Source organism: Geotrypetes seraphini, chromosome 8, assembly GCF_902459505.1.
Source record: "Geotrypetes seraphini chromosome 8, aGeoSer1.1, whole genome shotgun sequence".
Taxonomy (NCBI): Eukaryota; Metazoa; Chordata; class Amphibia; order Gymnophiona; family Dermophiidae; genus Geotrypetes; species Geotrypetes seraphini.
The window spans coordinates 177,343,855-177,367,885 of NC_047091.1; the positions used below are offsets into that span (position 1 = coordinate 177,343,855).

General features: G+C 47.1%; 1 protein-coding gene across 1 annotated transcript in view; it reads right to left on the minus strand.

Moving 5' to 3' along the window:
• Window positions 1-23,634, minus strand: part of PLA2G3 (phospholipase A2 group III) — a 32,056-nt gene extending 8,422 nt beyond the window's left edge. Inside the window, exons 1-3 of the mRNA XM_033953695.1 lie at window positions 23,084-23,634; window positions 15,432-15,564; window positions 14,323-14,457 (exon numbers count right to left, since the gene is read on the minus strand). Of these exons, the coding sequence (XP_033809586.1) occupies window positions 14,323-14,457; window positions 15,432-15,564; window positions 23,084-23,552 (737 nt within the window). The 5' untranslated portion in view covers window positions 23,553-23,634. The remainder of the gene's footprint in view (window positions 1-14,322; window positions 14,458-15,431; window positions 15,565-23,083) is intronic.
• Window positions 23,635-24,031: the final 397 nt, after the last annotated feature.

Here is a 24,031-nt window from a genome sequence, read left to right on the forward strand (position 1 = left end):
AGTTCAAAGTGAACAGAGCACTTACAATTATTATTTTTTTTTATGTTACTGGTATATATTTTATTGCTCTTATTTGACAAAGTACCTCATGAAAGACTTCTGATGAAATTGATACGATTCCTTATACCTTTCTATCTTAGATAACACAGTGTTATTGTTTGTAACCCATCCCCATGAACATGTACCCTATATATTTTGAAATATAACAAAACTTTTTTGAACTTAAAAGAAAGTTATGGGATAGGAGGTAATGTCCTATTATGGATTAAGAACTGGTTGAAAGACAGAAAACAGAGAGTGGGTTTAAATAGCCAATATCCTCAATGGAGAAGGGTAAATAGTGGGGCGCCCCAAGGGTCTATGCTGGGACCACTGCTTTTTAACATATTTATCAATGATCTAGAGATGGGAATAACTAGTGAGATAATTAAAGGGCCCTTTTACTAAGGCCTGCTAGCCATTTTAGTGTGCACGAACTGCTAACGCGTCCATTATAGTCTATGGACGCTTTAGCGTTTAACGCGTGCTATAACAGCTAGTACGCCTTAGTAAAAGAGGGGGTAAATTTGCTGATGACACAATTTTGTTCAGAGTTGTTAAATCGCAAGAGGACTGTGAAAAATTGCAAGAGGACCTTGGAAGACTTGGCATCAAAATGGCAGATGACATTTACTGTATTTTTCACTCCATAAGACGCACCTCACCATAAGACGCACCCCGGATTTAGAGAAGGAAAACAAGAAAAAAACCCATTCTGAACCAAATTGTATACTAATATATATCCGACACCTTTAAATTCCATCCCAGCCCCCGACAGTACCTTTAAATTGTGGAGGTCGGTGGATGGCTGCCTGCTGATTGTCAGGGACCGCGGCACACAAGCGCGCTAATGAGATGGCTTGGGGAAATCCACTGCTTATTCCTAGGATAAGCAGCATAAAATCTGTTTTACTACTTGGGATCTAACTAGGTACTTGTGACTTGGGTTTGCTTCTGTTGAAAACAGAATGCTAGGCTTGATGGACCCTCAGTCTGTCCCGGTATGCCAATTCTTATGTTCTTATTATCAACTGAGACCTTTGCAAACTCAGTACAGCAATGAAGATAAATGGGATGGAAGGAAAGACAGAACAGAAAAGGCAATTAAAGAATCGTGTGAAGATACTGAAAAGAGGTGAATTCTGAGTTGCTTTTTCAAATTATCCAAACGGGAGATAGAGTGTAGACTGGAGCACAGTTCAAGCGAAGAGGAGACAAAGCAGGGTAGGCGAATCTGAGGGTCTGAAGGCGACATAACAGAGAGAGCGAGAGATAAAATGTAGGAAAACAATCAGGAAGAAGGCCACAGAAGACAGAGCACGAAGGTACAGACCTTGAATTTAGCCCAAATAGGTCCAGAAAGCCAGGGGAGGCTGAGATAATGGAGCGGGCCTAGAGATAAGGCTCTCGGGGTCAGTGTGAATTAGGAGGAGGTGGAGAATCAAAGGAGGAAAGATTTGCCTGAAGTGAATTTGGAAGCAGAGAGCAGAGTAGCTCCAGGAGACATTTCTGGCAGAAGAGAATGCATTTCGGCCCTGGGTTAAAGGTAATGTGAGGAGGCGAGGACTGAGCAAGAGAATTCGCTGTAGGGACAATGGCTTCACCGCTGGTTAAATTTGGCTCCAGAAGACCACCAAGGACAGTCACTGTAATTATGGGAGGTGATGCATGCAAATCTGCCTCGTGCATATATATTGTGAATATCCTGAAAACCTGACTGACCAGATGTGTCACAAGCCAATCAGGTGCTTGGACATGTTCAACATAAGCAAATGGTGTCTCTACACCCAGTTTAACTACTGTGCAAGAGATGAGTCAGATGTACACAAACTGTTGTAGCAAATATTCAGGTTCCCTTTCTCTCTTACTTGGCCCGTTTAACCCTCCACATCCAGAAAAAAGGTACAATCTGGGATATAGCCATTGTGTCTGTGATGTTCGGAGCGAATGGGCCAAACATGGGGGAAGCCACTGCTTATCCTGGATCGGTAGAATGGAATGTTGTTACTCTTTGGGTTTTTGCCAGGTACTAGGGACCTGGAGTGGCTACCATGAGGACGGGCTACTGGGCTAGATGGACTGTTGTCTGACCCAGTATAGCTGTTCTTATGCTTTTATGTGTGCCAAGTATAGGACAATCAAGCCACTGTAACATCAATAATGAAGTTGGTGCTGAGGTACTGTGGAATGAGACATTATGACATCACAATCTCAGCTCTGGAATGTTGCTCTCATTGGGGTTCCGGAATCTTGCTCTTCTTTGAGATGCTGGAATGTTGCTACTCTTTGGGTTTTGGCCAGGTACTAGTGACCTGGATTGGCCACTGTGAGAACGGGCTACTGGCTCTTATATGTGCCAAGTATAGAGCAATCAAGCCACTGTGACATCACTGATGAGGTTGGCTCTGAGGCACTGTGGAATGAAGCATTATGACATCACAATCTCAGTTCTGGAATGTTGCTCTCATTGGGGTTCCGGAATCTTGCTATTCTTTGAGATGCTGGAACGTTGCTACTCTTTGGGACCTGGTTTGGCCACCATGAGAACGGGCTACTGGGCTAGATGGACCATTGATCCAGTAAGGCTCTGCTTATATTCCTATTTATAGGCTTCGTCTGGATTTACCCGGACGTGTCCTCTTTTCAGAGAACTGTCCGGGCGTCTGGACGGCTTTTCAAACCTCGGCATCTTGTCCGGGTTTTGAAACGCTTTGAGCTCAGGGCCGCGTCTAGAGGACGTCTGCAACACACGGATGTTACACGCATGCCTGCGATGCCTCCGTGTCGCACCCGTGCACGAGCAGATGCCCTCCAGATGCAGCCCAAAGAGACGATGTTTGTGTGGGGGACGGGACGAGGCGGGGCTGTGGGTCGAACAGGGTGGGGCCGGAGTAGAATGGGGCAGACCCGGGAGCGACAGGACCGCGCGTTCTCTTCCCACAAAAAATCTTGTAACCCTTGTAACCCTAGCTTCGTCATTTTGGGCTAGATTCTGTAATGGTTGCCTAAAAATGATAGGCGCCTATTACATGCCAATCCCATTACAGAATTGCGCCTACCTTAAAACGTATACCACCAAGCAAGGACTAGATATTCAAAACCTCTTAAAAAATTCTTCAATAACTGTATGTGGAAGCCTCAGTCCCACCACTCCGCCGCTTTACCGTTTGCGGGGAGAATTACGTGGTAACCTTCATCATTGGCTGTTCCGCATTCGTAAATATTTGACATCACCCCAAGGTCCCTCTCCCCATCCGTGCATATCAGCTTCTCTCCTCCCAGCATATCCGGTTCCTGCCGATTATTAATCCCCAAATGCATTACTCTGCATATTCATAGGGGATCTGACTCAAGGGCTTCAAGGTAAAATAACACTATTCGCCGATGACGCCAAACTATGTAATATAGCAAGTGAATGCAGTTTACAGAATTATATGGCGCAGGACCTGCTTACATTGGAAAGTTGGTCCTCAACCTGGCAACTAGGCTAATGCTAAGAAATGTAAGGTCATGCACCTCGGAAGCGGAAATCCATGCAGGACGTACTTCTTGAACGAAGAAACTTTAACTAGGACTTCAGCAGAACGAGATTTAGGAGTAATCATCAGTGCAGACATGAAAACTGCCAATCAAGTGGAGAAGGCTTCATCTAAGGCAAGGCAGATATTGGGTTGTATCAATAGAAGTTTCGTCAGCCGAAAGCCTGAAGTCATAATGCCGTTGTACAGGGCCATGGTGAGACCTCATCTGGAGTACTGTGTGCAATTCTGGAGGCCACATTACAGTAAAGATGTGCGCAGAATTGAATCGGTTCAACGGACGGCCACCAGGATGATCTCGGGGCTCAAGGGTCTCTCGTACGAAGAGAGACTGAACAAATTGCAGCTCTACACTCTTGAGGAACGTAGGAAGAGGGGAGACATGATCGAAACATTTAAGTATCTCACGGGACGTGTCGAAGTGGAAGATGATATTTTCTTTCTCAAGGGACCCTCGGCCACAAGAGGGCACCCGCTCAAACTCAGGGGCGGAAAATTTCATGGCGACACCAGAAAGTATTTCTTCACAGAGAGAGTGGTTGATCATTGGAACAAGCTTCCAGTGCAGGTGATCGAGGCAGACAGCGTGCCAGACTTTAAGAATAAATGGGATACCCATGTGGGATCCCTACGAGGGTCAAGATAAGGAAATTGGGTCATTAGGGCATAGACAGGGGGTGGGTAAGCAGAGTGGGCAGACTTGATGGGCTGTAGCCCTTTTCTGCCGTCATCTTCTATGTTTCTATGTTTCTATGTTTCTTTGCATTGAATTTTAGTTGCCAGGCATTAGACCATTCTTCTAACTTTTGCAGATCCTTTTTCATGTTTTCCACTCCCTCCTTGGAGTCTACTCTGTTACAAATGTTGGTATCATCCGCAAAAAGTCAAACTTTTCCTTCTAACCCTTTGGCAATGTTGCTCGATCAGCCCCAGCACCGATCCCTGAGGGACTCCGCAACTCACCTTTCCCTCCTCGGAGCGAATTCCATTAACCACCACCCTCTGGCGTCTGCCCGTCAACAAAAAAGACAAAGGATCACTAAGCAACATACAAGTAAGAAAATAAACCAAGAGAGAAAAGCTGGTATCAAAGTAAACATTTTTTTAAAAACTAAGCTTAAAGTAGAAGTTGGAGTCACAAGCACCACGCCCCCAACAGGCGAAAGCGTTTCCCAGCAAGGGAAAAGCCCTTAATCTGAAAAGCAAAAGGGGTGAAAAGCTGGCAAAAGCCGCTCTTGGGCCACATGCCAACAATCTCAATGAGCTGCTCACAGCTTTCACTACTAGGGGTGGAGAAAGTGAGTCACAGACCCCAGACTTGAACTTGGTCCCGCCCCCCCTCAAGGTTATTCGAGTTCAAAGCTTGAGTCTTGTGAGAATCTGGAGAGGTGCTGGACTGCTGATTGGCGCTGCGGGCTCAGGAGATCCTTCACGGATTTCCGTCATCGCTCTAAGGAATTCCTAATTCTGCAAACTCCCTAATGCCTTTCCCCTCCCCCCCTCCCTCCCTCTCTCCTCAGATCTGCTGGATGTTCTGGCAGAACAGGAGATTCACTGCTGGGCATCTCCGAGGCGCTTTCCCAGTCTTCTCCCACCTTCAGAGGTTTCTACTTCTGCCTAAGGCAGTGTGTGGCAAACTGTGCGTTGCGGCACACCAGTTCACCTCCTGAGATTTCAGGTGTGCCGTGACACACTGGCGAGGAGAAGAGTCATCCACGCCGGCTGACTGCCTACAGGACAGCGAGAGGCACGTCCTGGAGGAAGTCAGCCGACGCAGATGGCCACAGATGGTCTCTCCTCTCCCCGCACCTCCCAGACCCCTCCACTGAACCCAGATGGGCCTCCGTGCACTTCCGGGTGCCTTCCGGCCAGGGCTCTGGATTTAGTGGGCAGCTGGCCGGAAAGTTTGCGAGACACTGTCCTAAGGGGTGGACAAACTTCTATTTTCAAGGGCCACATTATGGCTGTTGCCTAAACCGGGCACAGAGCCCCCAAATAATTTCTTCAGCACTGTTGTCTCTGAGGGAAAGATGAGGCAAATCTGGATAATAAATGTTCAAGAAAAAAAAGTGCATTCTCAGTGTGGAGTCTTAAGCTATTGAGAGCAAAACATCAAACAGGTGCTGCTCTATTGTTCAGAAATAGCTTAGACCCTCCCATGGCTTCCTTTTGCCCTCTATCTCTACACACCATCACTGAACTAACTTGTGTGTAATTAATAAATTAAGGGGTCCTTTTATTAAGGGGCACGAAAGATCAGTGCATGCTAAATGCCAGGGCGCCCACAGAATATAATGGATGCCCTAGCATTTAGAGCGGTACTCTTTAGCGGGCATAAAACCGGTTAGCGCGCCTTAGTAGAAGGGCCCCAAAATAAGTAAACCAAATAATGAATAGTGAATGCGAGAAAGCAAACAAATATACTTTCCCCCAGACGAAAACGCTGACTCAAATTAAAAAGGCAGACGCGCTCAGACTAGAGAAAAAAACCTCCAACTTAGCTTTTTGATAAAGTGGAGCGTTCAAAAAATATCGAGCAGGCTGGCTCTACTGATCTTGGTTTCGGGGGGAACCCCCCACCCCTTCTTCAGGAACCCCTGTAGTTTAAATTGTGTCCGATAATCTCTGGCATTACAAGAAAGAGGGGGCTTTTCTGCGCTAGTCAGTTAGTGCTTCTGTAATTAATTGCTGGAGAATGGTGAAAGCAGTTAGCTTAGCAGGGTTTAAAAAAAAAAGGTTGGGATAATTTCCTAACACAAAAGTCCAAGCGCAAAAGTCCACCTGTCTCGATAGACTTCTCAGGCCCCAGGACCACTTCCCCATGCTGCTTATCCACGTCGGAACGAATGACACTGCCAAGAACACCCTGGAGGACATAGCGAGAGACTTCGGAGCTCTGGGAAAGAGGCTGAAGCAGATAGGAGCACAGGTAGTATTCTCTTCCATTCTTCCTGTTAGGAGCAGAGGAAGGGACAGGGACAAACGCATCCTGAAGACGAATGAGTGGCTACAACGATGGTGCCAGGAGATGAACTTCGGATTCCTGAATCACGGAGCGACACTACAGGGACCAGACGGACTCCACCTGACCAACAGAGGTAAGAATGTCTTCGGACACAGACTAGCCCGCCTACTTCGAAGGGCTTTAAACTAGGTAAGTCGGGGGTGGGTACCCACTTTTACACCGGAGCAGTAAGTAACAATCTTGATGTAACGAACCAACATTACGCTTCTAGGTCGCTAGGAGACAATTCGACTCAAATGGGTGGCTCACAACAGGAGCTTAGCAAACAGAAAGAGTGGAGAGCTATGTATGTTAACGCACACAGCCTAGGGAATAAATTTCTAGAACTAGAAACAGAAATAGTTAATGCGGACATAGACATAGTAGCAATATCCGAAACATGGTTCACAGACTCTCATGGGTGGGATATAACTATACCAGGATACAACCTGATTAGACAAGATAGAGAGGGTAAGTTAGGTGGTGGGGTAACACTTTATATCAAAGAGAACATTAAGACAACCAGGATCACAGATGTCAAGTATACTGGGGAATCCATCTGGGTAAACTTGGCCAGAGGTGGAGAAAAATGCCTGTACCTTGGTGTGGTATACAGACCTCCGAGACAATCAGAGGAAAAGGACGCAGAATTAATTGAAGACATTGAGAATATCACCTTACAGGGGGAGGCTGTTCTATTAGGAGACTTCAACATGCCTGATGTAGACTGGAACACACTATCAGCGACAACTTGTGACAGCAGGAGGATATTAACATCCATGAAGGGAGTGCGGCTCAAACAAATGGTACTAGAGCCCACTAGGGCCCAGGCCATCCTGGACCTACGAATGGGGAAAGCGTCTCGGATGTCTCGGTGGGAGAGACGCTAGCCACCAGTGACCATAACATGGTATGGTTTAGCCTTAAGAAAGGCTTCCCTAGATCACAAACAAAAACAAGGGTACTCAATTTCAGGGGCACTGACTTCGCACGCATGGGAGATTTCGTCTACCAGACCCTGCAGGTTCAAGAAGTAACTGATAATGTGGAAGCTATGTGGTCAACCTTGAAATCGATCCTTCGTGAGGCAACTATCCGCTACATAAAATCGGTAACCAAACAACAAAGAAAAAGGAAACCCCAATGGTTCACAGATGAGGTATCATACCTTGTCAAGGAGAAGAAAAGAGCATTTCTATCATACAAACGCATAGGGGAAAAAGAAGCAAACATTGAATACAGGACAAAGTCTGCAGCGGTCAAAACAGCAGTCAGGGAGGCCAAACTTCGTATGGAAGAAACTCTAGCGAAGAACATCAAGAAAGGGGACAAATCCTTCTTCAGATACATTAGCGACAGGAAAAAGAACACAAACGGGATAGTACGCCTTAGAACGCCAGACGGGAATTATGTGGAAACTGACTCCGATAAAGCCAAACTACTGAATGATTACTTCTGTTCAGTCTTTACCTGCGAGGCACCAGGGCACGGGCCTCGGCTGGATGCAAAGCAAAGCATGGATGACCCATTTCAGAAGTTTGAGTTCACACCAGCTGATGTTTACCAAGAACTGTCAAGACTCAAGGTGAACAAAGCCATGGGACCGGACAATCTGCACCCAAGAGTGCTCAGAGAGCTATGCGATGTTTTGGCGGAACCATTAGCAATACTCTTCAATATCTCCCTAAGTACGGGGAGAGTCCCCCTGGACTGGAAAACTGCCAATGTTGTTCCTCTGCACAAAAAGGGTTGCAGAGCAGAGGCTGCAAATTACAGACCAGTAAGTCTCACATCAATAGTGTGTAAACTCATGGAAACTCTACTTAAAGGGAAATTAGACACGATATTGGATGAGGGGAATCTGAGGGATCCCTGTCAACATGGATTCACTAGGGGCAGGTCATGCCAATCCAATCTTATCAGCTTCTTTGACTGGGTGACAGGAAAGCTAGACTCGGGAGAGTCTCTGGACATAGTGTACTTGGATTTCAGTAAAGCGTTTGACAGTGTCCCACACCGTAGACTATTAAACAAGATGAAATCGATGGGGCTAGGTGAGAAACTAACGGCATGGGTCAATGATTGACTGAGTGGAAGACTTCAGAGGGTGGTGGTCAATGGCACCCTCTCTAAGACATCGGAGGTGACTAGTGGAGTGCCGCAGGGCTCAGTCCTGGGACCATCCCTTTTTAACATATTCATAAGGGACTTGACCCGAGGGCTTCAGGGAAACGTAGCGCTGTTTGCCAACGACACCAAACTGTGTAATATAGTAGGTGAAAGCGATCTCACGGATGGTATGGCGCAGGATCTGATCAAGTTGGAAAACTGGTCCTCAACATGGCAGCTGGGCTTCAACGCAAAGAAGTGTAAGGTGATGCATCTCGGCAGCAGAAATCCATGCAGAACATACACCTTGAATGGAGAAACGCTAGCTACGACCTCAGAAGAACGGGACTTGGGAGTAATCATCAGTGCAGACATGAAGGCTGCCAAACAAGTAGAGAAGGCCTCATCCAAGGCAAGGCGGATGATGGGATGTATCAATAGAAGCTTCGTAAGCCGTAAACCTGAAGTCATAATGCCACTGTACAGAACCATGGTGAGACCTCATCTGGAGTACTGTGTGCAATTCTGGAGGCCACATTACCGTAAAGATGTACTTTGAGCTGAGTCAGTCCAGCGAATGGCCACTAGGATGGTCTCCAGACTCAAGGGTCTCTCATACGAGGAAAGACTGGGCAAGTTGCAGCTCTACTCTCTAGAGGAGCGCAGGGAGAGGGGTGACATGATTGAGACAGTTAAGTACGTCACAGGTCGTGTCGAGGTGGAAAACGACATATTCTTTCCTAAGGGACCTTCAGTCACAAGGGGGCACCCGCTCAAACTCAGAGGAGGGAGATTTGGTGGTGACACCAGGAAGTACTTCTTTACAGAAAGGGTGGTGGATCACTGGAACAAACTACCGATGCAGGTGATCAAGGCCACTAGCGTGCTCGACTTTAAGAATAAATGGGACATCCACATGGGATCTCTACGTGGGTCGAGCAGCACTCTGACTTAATGGGGTGGGACAGTAGAGTGGGCAGACTTGATGGGCTATAGCCCTTTTCTGCCGTCATCTTTCTATGTTCTATGTTTCTATGTTTCTATTAGACTTAGCTAAGATAGACATGGGGAAATCCACTGCTTATTCCTAGGATAAGCAGGATAAAATCTGTTCCACTCCACGGGATCTTGTCAGGTACTTGAAGCTTGGGTTGGCCACTGTTGGCAACAGGATACTGGGCTTGATGGACTTTCAGTCTGTCCCAGTTTGGCAACTCTTATGTTCTTCTGCATTACCGCATACTAACTGATTAGCACATCAGTCTTAACTGCTTACAAAATAGGTATCAGTAAGTGCTGACGCCAAGTTTTTGTAAATGGGAATGCACTAATGCAGTGGTCTCCAACTCAAACCCTTCGCGGGGCCACATTTTGGATTTGTCGGTACTTGGAGGGCCGCAGAAAAAAATAGTTAATGTCTTATTAAAGAAATGACAATTTTGCATGAGGTTAAACTCTTTATAGTTTATAAAACTTTCCTTTAACAGTTTTACCTTATGCAAAATTGTCATTTCTTTAATAAGACATTAACTATTTTTTCTGTGTCCCTCCAAGTGCTCTATTTTTTCTGCAGCACTCACATTTAAAGTTTAATATCTTTTCTTTCTCAAAACTGGCACATTTCAATCACTAAATTGAAAATAAAATCATTTTCCTACCTTTGTTTGGTAATTTCATCAGTCTCTGGTTGCACTTTATTCTTCTGACTGTGCATCCAATATTTCTCTTCTTTCAGCCTCCTGTATGCTTCCTCTCCTCCAGACCTCATTCCCTCCCCCAACTTTTTCTTTCTTTTTCTATGTCTGTCTTTCTCCGATTCCTTGTCCCATTTTTTGCTTTGTTTCTGGCTCCTTGTCCCCCCCTTCTTTCTTTTTTCCTTCTGGCTCCCTGTCCCCCCCCTTCTTTCTTTTTTCCTTCTGGCTCCCTGCCCCCCCTTCTTTCTTTCTTCCTTCCTGCCCTCCCCCATGCCACCACCGCCGGGGAATAAGCTGCTGCTGCTGGCGCCATCGGGAACAGGCCGAGATCTCCACGGAGCTGACCAACTCTCGCCGCCCAACGTCAATTCTAACGTCGGAAAGGACGTTCCGGGCAGCCAGGCAGCGATTGGCTAGCCAGAACGTTCTCTCGATGTCAGAATTAAGGTCGGGTGGCGAGAGAAACAGGGAGATCAAAGAGCATGGTGCCGGCCTGTTCCCCGATGGCAGCGGTGAGAAGGGAAGGGAAGAAGTTGGGCACCCCTGCTCTAGACGAGCCACGAGCCGCACTCTAGGAAGAACAGTGGAGGGTGACCAGCTGTGCGGACCGCCCCCCCCTTGGTACGCCACTGGAGCAGCAGCGTGTCTGGCCAGCTCATTCTATTCAAAGCCGCGGGTAACATAGTAACATAGTAACATAGTAACATAGTAGATGACGGCAGATAAAGACCCGAATGGTCCATCCAGTCTGCCCAACCTGATTCAATTAAAATTTTTTTTTTTTTTTTCTTCTTAGCTATTTCTGGGCGAGAATCCAAAGCTTTACCCGGTACTGTGCTTGAGTTCCAACTGCCAAAATCTCTGTTAAGACTTACTCCAGCCCATCTACACCCTCCCAGCCATTGAAGCCCTCCCCAGCCCATCCTCCACCAAACGGCCATATACAGACACAGACCGTGCAAGTCTGCCCAGTAACTGGCCTAGTTCAATATTTAATATTATTTTCTGATTCTAAATCTTCTGTGTTCATCCCACGCTTCTTTGAACTCAGTCACAGTTTTACTCTCCACCACCTCTCTCGGGAGCGCATTCCAGGCATCCACCACCCTCTCCGTAAAGTAGAATTTCCTAACATTGCCCCTGAATCTACCACCCCTCAACCTCAAATTATGTCGGGTGGCGGCTCCTTGCGAAATCCGCGCCTGCGTCTGAAGCCTCTCTGATGTTGTGATGTCAGAGAGGCTTCCGATGCAGGAATGAATAGCGCAAGGAGCCGCCAACCCGCGGCTTTGAACGAAATGAACCGGCCAGACCCCGCTGCTGCTCCAAAAGGAAGGGAATGATCCAGTCCAGACCGCGGGCCACAAATAAAACTTGGAGAGCCACATGTGGCCCGTGGGCCGCGTGTTTGAGACCGCTGCACTAATGGCAACGTTAGCATGTGGTCATTAATTTGGAAAATGGAAAGTCGGCCAATATCAAAATAAATAAATAATAATAAAAAAGTGGGAGGGGTGAATGAACATAAGAACTGCCACACTGGGACAGACCAAAAGCTCCGTCAAGTCCAGTATCCTATTTCCAACCCAGGTCCCAAGTACTTAGCTAGAGCCCAAGTGATAAAACAGATTTTATACTGCTTCTCCTAGGAATAAGCAGTGGATTTCCCAAAGCCATCTCAATAATTTATTTTTTTGTAATTAATTTGTTTTCTATCCCATCCCCAAAGAGCTCAGAACGGATTACAGGTTAAACATACATAAAATAAAGTTAACAGATTACGATTTGCACTGGATTTGCCATAATTTCAGTACAAGCTTACATATTTTTATCCTAACTTGACATATACATGACCTAAGGATTTCTCTTTTAGGAAATTAGTCAAACCTTTTTTAAACCCCGCTAAGCTAACTGATTTCACCATTATTTTCCAGCAATGAATTCCAGAGTTTAATTACACATTGTGTGAAGAAATCTGTTCTACAGTTTGTTTTAAATCTACTACTTAGTAGCTTCATCGCATGTCCCCTAGTCCTAGTATTTTTGGAAAGAGCGAACAAGCAATTCACATCTACCTATTTCCACTCCACTCAGTATTTTATAGACCTCTATCATATCACCCCTGAGCCGTCTCTTCTCCAAGCTGAAGAGCCCTAGCTGCTTTAGCCTTTCCTCATAGGGAAGTCGTCCTAAACCATTTATCATTTTCGTCACCCTTCTCTGTACCTTCTCTAATTCCGCTGTATCTTTTTTGAGATACAGCCACCAGAACTGCACACAGTATTCGAGTTGCAGCCGCACCACAGAGCCCAACTGGGCAAGGCGAGTGGGAGAAAAGGTAGCCTCCATGACGCAGGACAGCAGCCAAAGCTCGGCTTGGCTTTCCAAAATGGCTGCCGCAAACTCTGGCAGTAGCCTCATGAGGCTGCCACTGAAGTTCGCAGCAGCTAGTCTGAAGCCGAGACAGGATGGGCAGGGAGTGACTTGGGACTGCGCCCGCTCTGATCTCACCATTAGGCCACCAGGTCTTCGAAGGTTAGACCCGAGGGTACATGGGAGGGGGGATCCAAAACTGGGGAGGCTGCTTCTGTGTGAGAGGATGGGTAGAATAGGAGGCTATGCTTAGAATGGGGAGGCGGGGTGGGGAGCAGAGGGGTGTAATTTCCGTCGTGTGGTGCAAACAGTAATACTAAGTAGAATGGACTACTGCAATTCTCTTTATTTGGGAGTTACTAAAGTGAAGATGGGGGCACTGCAGATGTTAATTAACTCTGCCGCAAGACTGATTACCGGGGTTTCAAGAATGACTCATATAAATTGCATCGGTTACCTCAAATTCTGTATCACGTTTCTCCAATGGTACTAGAGGGGCTTTTTGAAATCCACCAACCCAGAAAATGTTTGAGATCAGAAAATAGTATGAAACTGAGTTTGGAGGGTACGATGTTAAGATCGGGGCAACAATGCTGTCCGTGGCCGGCGCCAAGCTCTGGAACGCGCTGCCCGGTATTCTGCGATTCTGTGATGGGAGGATGAATTGCAAGAAAACGTGGAAGACGCAATTATTTGTCCTTGCTCTTCTCTGTTAATGCCTTCCGGTGCATGCTAATGGCTTTTGGGAGGGATTTTGTGTCTCCATCCTGGATGAATTTAAAGAAGATTTTGAAAATGATTCTGTCTGTTAACATCTTCCTGTGTTTGTTCTGTTGAAACATGCTTAGCATTCGTTTAATATGTATGCAGCTAATTTTTTTATATAAATTTTTAAATAAATGACACCGTCCCGAAATTGTCGCTCCATGCCCATGTGATAGCCTTTCACCTGTGCCACGCCACACCCTTCCATTATTTCCCTGTCCACCAGTGCCACGCCATACCACACCCTTCCCACAAAGGCCACTTTTTACCTTTTTACGCCTTCCTGGGCGCCGTCTTGGTGGGAGTGCGGGCATCTGTCCTCTTCTCCATCCCCCTCCCACTCCTTCCCGAACCCCCCTCCCACACGCGTGCGCCCCTTCCCTCGTACTTCTTTCAAATTTTCCCAGTGTGAACTTGCTGTCCGCATCGGGGGGGGGGGGGGGGGCCGGCTCTCTCCGACATCACTTCCAGGTCCCGCGCCTAAGAAGTGACGTCAGAGGGAAAGCGGACACAGCGCATGCAGGAAGTTTGCAATGCTGCTCGTTCCAGAAAGACGAAAGACGTACAGGGGAAGGAAAGGGAGGCTCTCATGCGGCGGGGGGGGGGGGGAGGGGGGAAGGAGCATGGGGTGGAGAAGAGGGCAGAGAGGGGCGTCACTCACCTTCGCTACACCACTGGGCATAATCCTACAAGGGCCACCCCACACCCTTCCACTGTGCACCCTCCCCATCAGAACCACCCCATAGCCCCATTACTCCCACTCCCCACCGGAGCCACCCCGCATCCTTCCGTTACTTACGTCCCCCACCAGTTCCATTCCATGCATTCTTCTTTTTCCTCTAGTTCCAAGCAAGGCGCCTCCAAAAGGTTAAAGAAGGTGATCCCCACAAAGGTAGAGATTGTATCGTTCACATCATGAAGGCACTTCTTAAACCTGGGGGGGACAAATGCAAACCATTTTAGAAACGGTGAGATTTTCCAGTGCAGTCGATCGATAGAATTCTCTGAGTAACTCTGAGGGTGGGGGTTTGGTTCTGGGAAATCAGATGCGGCTTCGTAATCACAACTAGCGGACCCACACGGGCCAAAGGAGCAATATGGCCACCGAAAATTTTGAAATCACAGCGGCAGGCTCTTTTTTTTAATGTTGAAAGATTTGGGGTGTGAATTCAAGTAACCACTGCAAAATCTTCCCATAAAATGTTTGGAAAATGGCTCAGTTCTGACCTGCTAAAGCCCTGATATTCTAGCACTTAGAGGCAGAGAGGATTTTATATCTGCTCTGAATTAGAGCACAGGAACTCTTTTGGGTTCCGGAATCTTGCTATTCTTTGAGATGCTGGAATGTTGCTACTCTTTGGGTTTTGGCCAGGTACTAGTAGCCTGGATTGGCCACCGTGAGAATGGGCTGCTGGGCTTGATGGACCATTGATCTGAACCAGTAAAGCTTTTCTTATGTTCTTACATGAGCCAAGTCTAGGACAATTAAGCCATTGTGACATCACTGCTGAGGCTGGCTCTGAGGTACTGTGGAATGAGGCATTATGACATCACAATCTCAGCTCTGGAATGTTGCTCTCATTGGGGTTCCGGAATCTTGCTATTCTTTGAGATGCTGGAATGCTGCTACTCTTTGGGTTTTGGCCAGGTACAAGTGACTTGGATTGGCCACCGTGAGGACGGGCTACTGGGCTTGATGGACCATTGGTCTGACCCAGTAAGGCTATTCTTAGGTTCTTAGTGTCCATCAATTGCTCCGAGAGCGTCGGCGCATTTTCTAGCATTCCCCTGTCCTGCTCCTTACAGCGAGAGTTGTAGCTAATTGCCAAAATACACATCGCCCGCCTTCAGGGGGACCTGCGCGCACGTGTGTGCGTGCGATATGTGTACGCATGTTCGATGACTCACCTGTAGTCACAGTCACAGTGAGAGATGGTGTGCAGCCTGTAGTTACGTACTCCATAGTTGTATTCGAAGGAAGTCAGCCTCTCCGCGCAGTGGTCGTGCTCCCGACAGCATAAATCTGTCCCCTTGAATATTCCTGCGGGAGAAGGCGCATGTCAATGCAGAGCAAAACATAGAGAGAAATCGGAGCTGGAAGGTTCAGGGCAGGTCAGGCAGCGAATGCAAAAGGGTAACCGAGCGCAGAGGCAGCAGGGCGGTGTCTCAAACCACACCCGGTAGAGACCTAGGACCCCCAGCCAGTCGGGTTTTCAAGAGATCCGTAATGAATATGCACGAGGCAGATTTGCATGCCTGTCACCGCTGTTACATGCAAATCTGCTTCGTGCATATTCATTTCGGATATCTTGAAAACCCGACTGTCCCCAAGGACAGGTTTAAGAACCACAGAACTAGAATTCTACTGTGCCGGAACCGATCCAGTTCTAGTGGTAGTGTTCAAAACAAATATAATTGACACAGAGACTGGTGGTACCTTATAGACTAACAGGTACCTACAGATCTATAAGGTGCTCTGTGCCTTTTATGCTAATTAGACCAATATAACTATCCCAAAGCCAGCACTTTATTGTGTAAACCCTTTCCCAGCTCTGCTTCCATTACTACCGGATGTACACAGCACTGTACAGCGTCAGAAAGGAGACAGTCCCTGCTCCAGCGAGCCTACAATCTAAAGAAAGAACACCCTGTGGATCTGACTGGGAAGGCAGGAGGAGAACTGTTGCAGAGGTTTCAAATGAAAAGTAATTTGGTAATTTAAAAAAAAAATAATAATTTACAGGTATATTCTGCATATCCTACAATTCTATGCGGATTACAAATTATTCAGGTACTCAATCATTATTCCCTAACTGTACTGGCGGGCTCACACTATAACTAGTACCTTCATATAATAAATATTATTGTTATATATATACACATAATTTTTTTCTTTTATATATATTTCTGGAATTCTTTTGTCTTGATTATGGTAACCATTTGTTGTTGACCTGTTTTGTTTATTTTTTTATTTCTGTATTTTTGAAAATCTTCAATAAATTTTCAAGCAAAAAAATATATATATATATATAATAAATATAAACCACTCTGATTGTACCACCTTAAAGAATGCCAGATTATAAGCGTTTATAAGGAGCTGTTAATCAGAAACCCCCATGCGACCCTACGACATAGCAAAGGCTCAAAATTCCATGTTGCTTCTTGTGCCCCCCCACCCCCCACCTTCCCGGCAAGTCACTTAATCCCCCCATTGCCCCAGGTACATTAGATAGATTGTGAGCCACTGGGACAGACAGGGAAAAATGCTTGAGTACCTGAATAAAGTCATGTAAACTGTTCTGAGCCATGAAACTTACAAGTCATTCCACGCTTTTCATTTCAATGAGGCAAATGCATCTAGTCAATGGGCCCAAGTATGGGGAAGCCATTGTGACATCATTGATCAGGTTCTCTCTTAGGCATTGGTGGAATGAGGCATTATGACATCACAATACAAGGGGCAGCTGAAAAGTTCTCAGCCCAACCAAGAAGAGAATGGGGAGAATGTGAGCTACAGCCTCAGCACCCTGAGGTTGTAGGGTCAAACCCACGCTGTTCCTTGTGACCCTGGGTAAGTCACTTAATCCCGCCATTGTCCCAGGTACATTAGATAGATTGTGAGCCACTGGGAAACATGCTTGAGTACCTGAATAAAGTCATGTAAACCGTTCTGAGCCATGAAACTTACAAGTCATTTCACGCTTTTCATTTCAATGAGGCAAATGCATCTAGTCAATGGTTTCTGTGGTTTATCTGTATTGTTGAAGGTGGGGTTGGTTTACCTGGTTTCTGTGGTTTACACTAGTCCTTACTTGAAAGGTACATGTCTTTCCAACCTTGGGACAACATCTTAAGCTTTTCAGGATTTATATAATGAACCTTTGATCCAGAATGATAATAATCAGGGTCCCTAAAGACTAACGACATTTTATCCCTGTATTTATGCATTTATATATGTGCTCAATTTTTTATTTGAATCTAACAAACGAACATCGCAGGAAGCACTTCAGTCCCCCGAAGTAACCCGTTCAACTCTGTAACTCTTCTGGAAATGTCCAGGTAACCTCTTATGTAATCCGCCTTGAACCGCAAGTTGCCTCCGCTGGGTCAGACCAGAGGTCCATCGCGCCAAGCAGTCCGCACCCGCGGCGGCCCATCAGGTCCATGACCTGTCAGTGGTCCCTGAACTCATCCTATAGCCTATCACGACTTCTATCTGTACCCCTTAATCCCCTTATCCTTCAGGAATTTATCAAAACCCACGTAATGTAATGTACATTAATAAAAGTTATTTCCAAGGTTGATGTGCACAGTAGAGAATGACACGTTCCTGCCCCATCACTGCAAACTTCGTCCTCATCTGCACAAGCCTCGAACACTTATGATTTTAAAGTTGAGGCTTGTGCAGTTAATGCAGAGCTTAGGCATTGGTGGAATGAGGCATTATGACATCACAATCTGAGCTCTAGAATGTTGCTACTTGTGATTTTAAAGTGTTTGAGGCTTGTGCAGATGAGGACGGAGCTTAGGCATTGGTGGAATGAAGCATTATGACATCACATTCTCAGCTCTAGAATGTTGCTACTTAGGATTTGAAAGTGTTTGAGGCTTGTGCAGGTGAGGACGGAGCTTAGGCATTGGTGGAATGAAGCATTATGACATCACAATCTGAGCTCTAGAATGTTGCTACTTAGGATTTTAAAGAGTTTGAAGCTTGTGTAGATGAGGACGGAGCTTAGGCATTGGTGGAATGAAGCATTATGACATCACAATCTGAGCTCTAGAATGTTGCTACTTGTGATTTTAAAGTGTTTGAGGCTTGTGCAGATGAGGACGGAGCTTAGGCATTGGTGGAATGAAGCATTATGACATCACATTCTCAGCTCTAGAATGTTGCTACTTAGGATTTGAAAGTGTTTGAGGCTTGTGCAGGTGAGGACGGAGCTTAGGCATTGGTGGAATGAAGCATTATGACATCACAATCTGAGCTCTAGAATGTTGCTACTTAGGATTTTAAAGAGTTTGAAGCTTGTGTAGATGAGGACGGAGCTTAGGCATTGGTGGAATGAGGCATTATGACATCACAATACGAGGGGCAGCTGAAAAGTTGTCAGCCCAACCAAGAAGAGAATGGGGAGAGTGTGGCACAGTGGTTAAAGCTACAGCCTCAGCACCCTGAGGTCATGGTTCAAACCCATGCTACTCCTTGTGACCCATGCTACTCCTTGTGTCACTTAATCCCTCTATTACTCTAGGTACATTAGATAGAGTATGAGCCCACTGGGACAGATAGGGGAAAATGCTTGAGTGCCTGAATATAAACCACTTAGGCTATAAGTACACTTCCCCCTCTGTATTTACTTGGGTTAGGGGCAGAGCTGGCCCACGAATAATGTTCGGGCTGGTTCTACCCCTAACCCCCGCTTCCTCCGGCTATTTTAAGCCCTGAAAGCCCCCCTTAAGCCTTACCTGGTGGTCTAGCGGGTTTTCGGGGCAGGAGCGATCTTCCTACGCTCCTGCCCCCTGCAGATCGCTCACATGAAATGGCTGCCTTGAACTCCCGTAGTCTCTCGAGCCATTTCCTGTGAGTGATCTGCACGGGGCAGGAGCGTAGGAAAATTGCATCTGTCCCGAAAACCCGCTAGACCACCAGGTAAGGCTTAAGGGGGGGCTTACAAGGCTTATAATAGCCTGAAAAATGAAAATGTATTTTTTGATTTAAAACCGCGAATAAGCGAATCCGTAGATATGGAATTCGCGAATACGGAGGGGGAAGTGTAGTATATAAATACTAGAAAAAAAGGATCTGTTTCCCAATTTGCTACGAAAGAGAGAGAGCCTGAAACTTCACAGCTAGAACTTTGGAGCCATTGGGCAACAGTACATTTGCTTCAAGGAGGAATTCCCTGCCCTTTCCTGGAAGCATACCTGGCCATTTGGGCTTTCACAATTACCGTAATTAATATCCATGAGAGAGATGTGCATATTCATTAAGGATATCCTGAAAACCAGTCGGTGGAGGTGTGCCTCCAGGACCGGGTTGAGAAACGGCGTACTCCAGCTCCACTTCTGCCCTAGGATTGCCATATGGCTCTAGAAAAAGGAGGATGGATTGAGACATCTGCGTTGTACTTCCATTGCTTTCAATAGAAGTAAAACCCCGATGTCCCAATCCGTCCTTTTTATGAAGCCATATGGTAACCCTAGGTGAAGGCACCGTGCCACCAGCCAGGAAAAATCCCAGAACAAATTTCCTTCTTCTGACAAAGGTCCCCTGAGTGATCCCAAGCGACTCCCTATTTCCCAGCTGTCATTAAGGAATAATTAATTAAGGAATAATTAATTAATAATTAATTAATTAATTAATAATTAATTAATTGATAATTAATTAATTGATAATTAATTAAGGAATAATTAATTTTCTTTCCCCCATTGGAAGGTTTCTTTTAGTCCGGCAACCAGAAAAGTGTGGCCGCGCCATCCACCCCAGAGGTGGCTTCACAGTTTCTCTATTTTTTTAAAAAAAATGCTAAATTGGAAAGCATGTCTGGATAAAGGGGGAACTCGGGAAGGGGTAAAACGCGGACCTCGCAGATCTTGACCGCACGTCCTTAAAAATCTTCATTTATTGACAGCCGAGGTTTCATATTTCATGTGTGCAGAGTCCGCGTTTTAGCCCCTCATTCCATCGCTGTATCTGTTGCCGTGTCTGACCCCCACGGATCTGCGCCGACAGTCTTTTATTAATAACACTTCAGCTAAGGGAGCTCGGACAGACCCTAATGCTTCTCCCTCCCTATACTGAGACTAAACGTGGCATAACTTTTGCCCTGAGGTCCGTGCCACTTTTAGTCTCAGCATAGGGAGGGAGAAGCATTAGGGTCCGTCAGAGCTCCCTTAATAAAAGGCTGCCGGCACAGATCCGTGGGGTCAGACACGGTGGAATGAGGGGCTAAAACGCAGACCTGCACACATGAAATATGAAACTTCGGCTGTCAATATATGAAGATTTTTAAGGACCCGCAGTTGAGCTCCACGAGGTCCGTGTTTTACCACTTCCTGGGGAATTCCCTTTATTTCACATACTAAGCTGTGAGATCCTGCTGACAAAGACAGGCAGGACGGGATGAATACAAGGAAGATGTAATTTAGGTTGGGCCAGTACAGTAAATCATTTTATTTTGTAATCTCAGGATTACATAAAAAGGACAACTCATGTGAATGCAACAATGGAAAGAGATATAGCAGGAAAGAATGGACCGTCTACCTCTGAAATACCCCTCATTGGGCTCAGAAACCCTGAGCGTTTTCCAATAATCTCAAAAGAGGAGGATTTGAATGACATATTACAAACGCACTTGGGTTTTAGACGAAGGGACAAATTAGGAACAGCTGCTGATATAATTAATAGGGGTGTTTTTGTAACCCACCTTTCTGAGACAGCCTTCAACTCATAACTCTACTCCCCTCTGCCCACCACTCTAGCCAGCAGTTGAATCACCCCCTCTAACTATATAAACCCCTACCCTGGAATCCTGATTGTTTAGCTTGTAAGCTCATTCCAGCAGGGACTGTCTCCTTTGTGACTCTGTACAGAGCTGCGTACAAAGTAGTAGAGGGGGGCTAGGAGGACCTTTGCCCTTAGACCTCCATCACATAAGGTTTACCCTAGCCTGCCCTCCTCAAGACCTTGATAATTGTATTCAGTGGTGACGATCAATGCAACATCGGACTTTGTTTTGTGTGAATCTTTGGTTCTCGAGTGTGTGCGGCTACAGGATCAACGGTTTCGCTTTGGCCGCCCCGCGGGGGCTCCACGTCCGCCTCCCCAAACAAAATCAGCCGCCCTAGGCGACCGCCTAGTCTCGCGCCGGCTCACGCGAGGTTAGGACTTCAAGCCTGGCAACTCCACAAGCCCTTCTCACTTTTAAAACGCTCAGATCCAGACTTCCCACTTTTCTTGATAAGCTACTGATTCCGCACCCTCCAGCCAGAATTCTTAGATCTTCTCCAAATCTACTTTTTTGTTCCCTCCCGCAAAACGTTTCAGGTGCGCCGTACCACATCGTTTGCCATTACAGCACCCCAAATCTGGAACTCCCTGCCCTCCTATCTAAGGGCAGAGCCAAATATTGATCAATCTCCTCTACAGAGATGCTTTGAATCCATAATCTAATCTAATCCTTAGGTTTGTATACCGCATCATCTCCACGTTCGTAGAGCTCGACGCGGTTTACAGTAGGGGAAATAGGAAGGAACTACAGCAGAGGGTTAGAGGTAGAAGTGTGAAGAAAATTTAGAGGACTTGGGATGCCAAGATATAAGAGTTTCCTTGATTCCTAAGTTGGAGGGAGACTTACATTTTTTGAGAAAAGCCAGGTTTTCAGATGTTTGCGGAAAACTTGGAGAGAGCTCAAGTTCCGAAGAGGGGAGGTAAGGTTGTTCCAGAGCTCAGTGATTTTGAATAATCCAGGACTCTTTTACAATCTCTGAAAAGGCAACTTCCCCCCTACCATTGGTGTTATCCTTAGATGTCTTATTTTCCAAAATTATTGTATTTCACCCTCTATCCTCGTGTTTTCTGTTTGTCAGTAGGTCTTGTTCTGGGGAAGGGGTAAAACGCGGACCTCACGGATCTAAAACCGCACGTCCTTAAAAATCTGAGGTCTGTGCCACTTGTGTTTCAGGCTCTGACAGACCTCGGTGACAATTTAGCGCTGACGGATCCGTCTCAAGCATAGGGAGGGAAAAGTATTAGGATCCGTCAGCGCTAAATTGTCACCGAGGTCTGTCAGAGCCAGAGACTAAAAGTGGCGCGGTTACTTTGCTGGCAATAACGGAATGTTTATAGAGCCCGGACGGTTGGGCTGGGTCCCCGCCACTGGTATCTTTTGCAGGAGAGATTTTCTGCAAAAGTTCATTAAGGGGAATGGTTTTAATCTCTGGCTCTGACAGACTTCGGTGACATTTTAGCGCTGACGGGGGGAGAAGGGGTAAAACGCGGACCTGCGGATCTAAAACCGCACGTCCTTAAAAATCTGAGGTCCGTGCCACTTGTAGTTAGTCTCTGGCTCTGACAGACCTCGATGACAATTTAACGCTGATGGATCCTAATACTTTTCCCTCCCTATGCTTGAGACGGAGTCGTCAGAGCTAAATTGTCACCGAGGTCTGTCAGAGCCAGAAACTAACTACAAGTGGCACGGACCTCAGATTTTTAAGGACGTGCGGTTTTAGATCCGCGAGGTCCGTCAGGTCCGCGTTTTACCCCTTCCCCTTGTTCTGTGTTTTGGCTGGTTATTTATTTCTAACATTTTATTGAAGGAATACATAGATTTTTATTTCAGTTAGATTCACAATTACTATATTTTCATACATATTTTTATCATTCCTTCAAAATATTTTCCAAATGAGCCATTCCAAAACATCTTATACCCCCCACTCCCCTCCCCCCTGAATGGAAAATGACACATATTACTAGGTATTGTGATGCAATGAATGAACCCCAAAGCTTCAATGTAGAATATTAATAATCCCGGGGGGTCCCATATTTTCATTACCCAGCTCGGTGAAGTTCCCCGCCGAGTCTCCCGCTCCACACCACAGGGTCCCGGGCACGGTCCAGCCTCTCCGCGTCCTCCTGCGGGCGCCCGGCTCAGCCTCGCCCAGCGGCGCCCGCCTGACCCTGGCGCCCGGCCCGCGGCTGCAGCGGCTCCTCCGCAGCTCCCGCAGCTGCCGCCCGATCCCCGGCCCGTCCGCGCCGCCCCCGATCCCCTCCGCGCAGGCCGCCCGGTACACCTCGACCAGCTCCGCTTCCTCCCGCACCGCGCAGTCCAGCAGCCGCCCGCCCGGCGCCCACGTGCTCTGGTACAGCCGCAGCCCGTCGGGGCCCCGGTGCAGAAAGCTCAGGTAGCGGAGCCCGGCGCCCGACCGCAGCAGGGGGCAGAAGGTGCTGGCCCGGTCCAAGAGGGGCCGAGGCTGGGCGGCCAGGAGGGGGATCCAGAGGAGGAGCAGCGCCCGGGGGCTCATGGCAGCGGCCGGAGGAATGAATGGAGCGGCGGCGGCCGAAGCGCTATAAGGGGCCGGCGGCGGGCATGAGGTGATCCCCGAGCGCTAATCCGTCAGAAGGGCCGGGGGGGCTCGCCCTCGCCTCCCGCCGCCCATTGGTCGCGGCTCCCCACACTCTGCCCCGCCCCCTCCGGGCCCCGCCCACTCGCTGTGGCTTTCTGAAACCCGGGGCTCCCTGCTGGCCCCGCCCCCTCGGGATCAGGTTGCAACACCTGCAAAAGTGACAGCTGGGGTGACAGGAGGTCACTGGATATTCCTGGGAGAGAGTCTCTGAGACCATCGGGTACCTTTGCTAGAGGGAGGTTACTGGAATTTGCTCGCTGGTGGCTCTGGGATCCCCTGGGAACCAGATGCTGGATACTCCTGGGAGAGTCTCTGTGGCCATAGGGGTGTCACTGGGTACTTTTGCTAGAGGGAGGTTAATGGAATTTGCTCTCTGG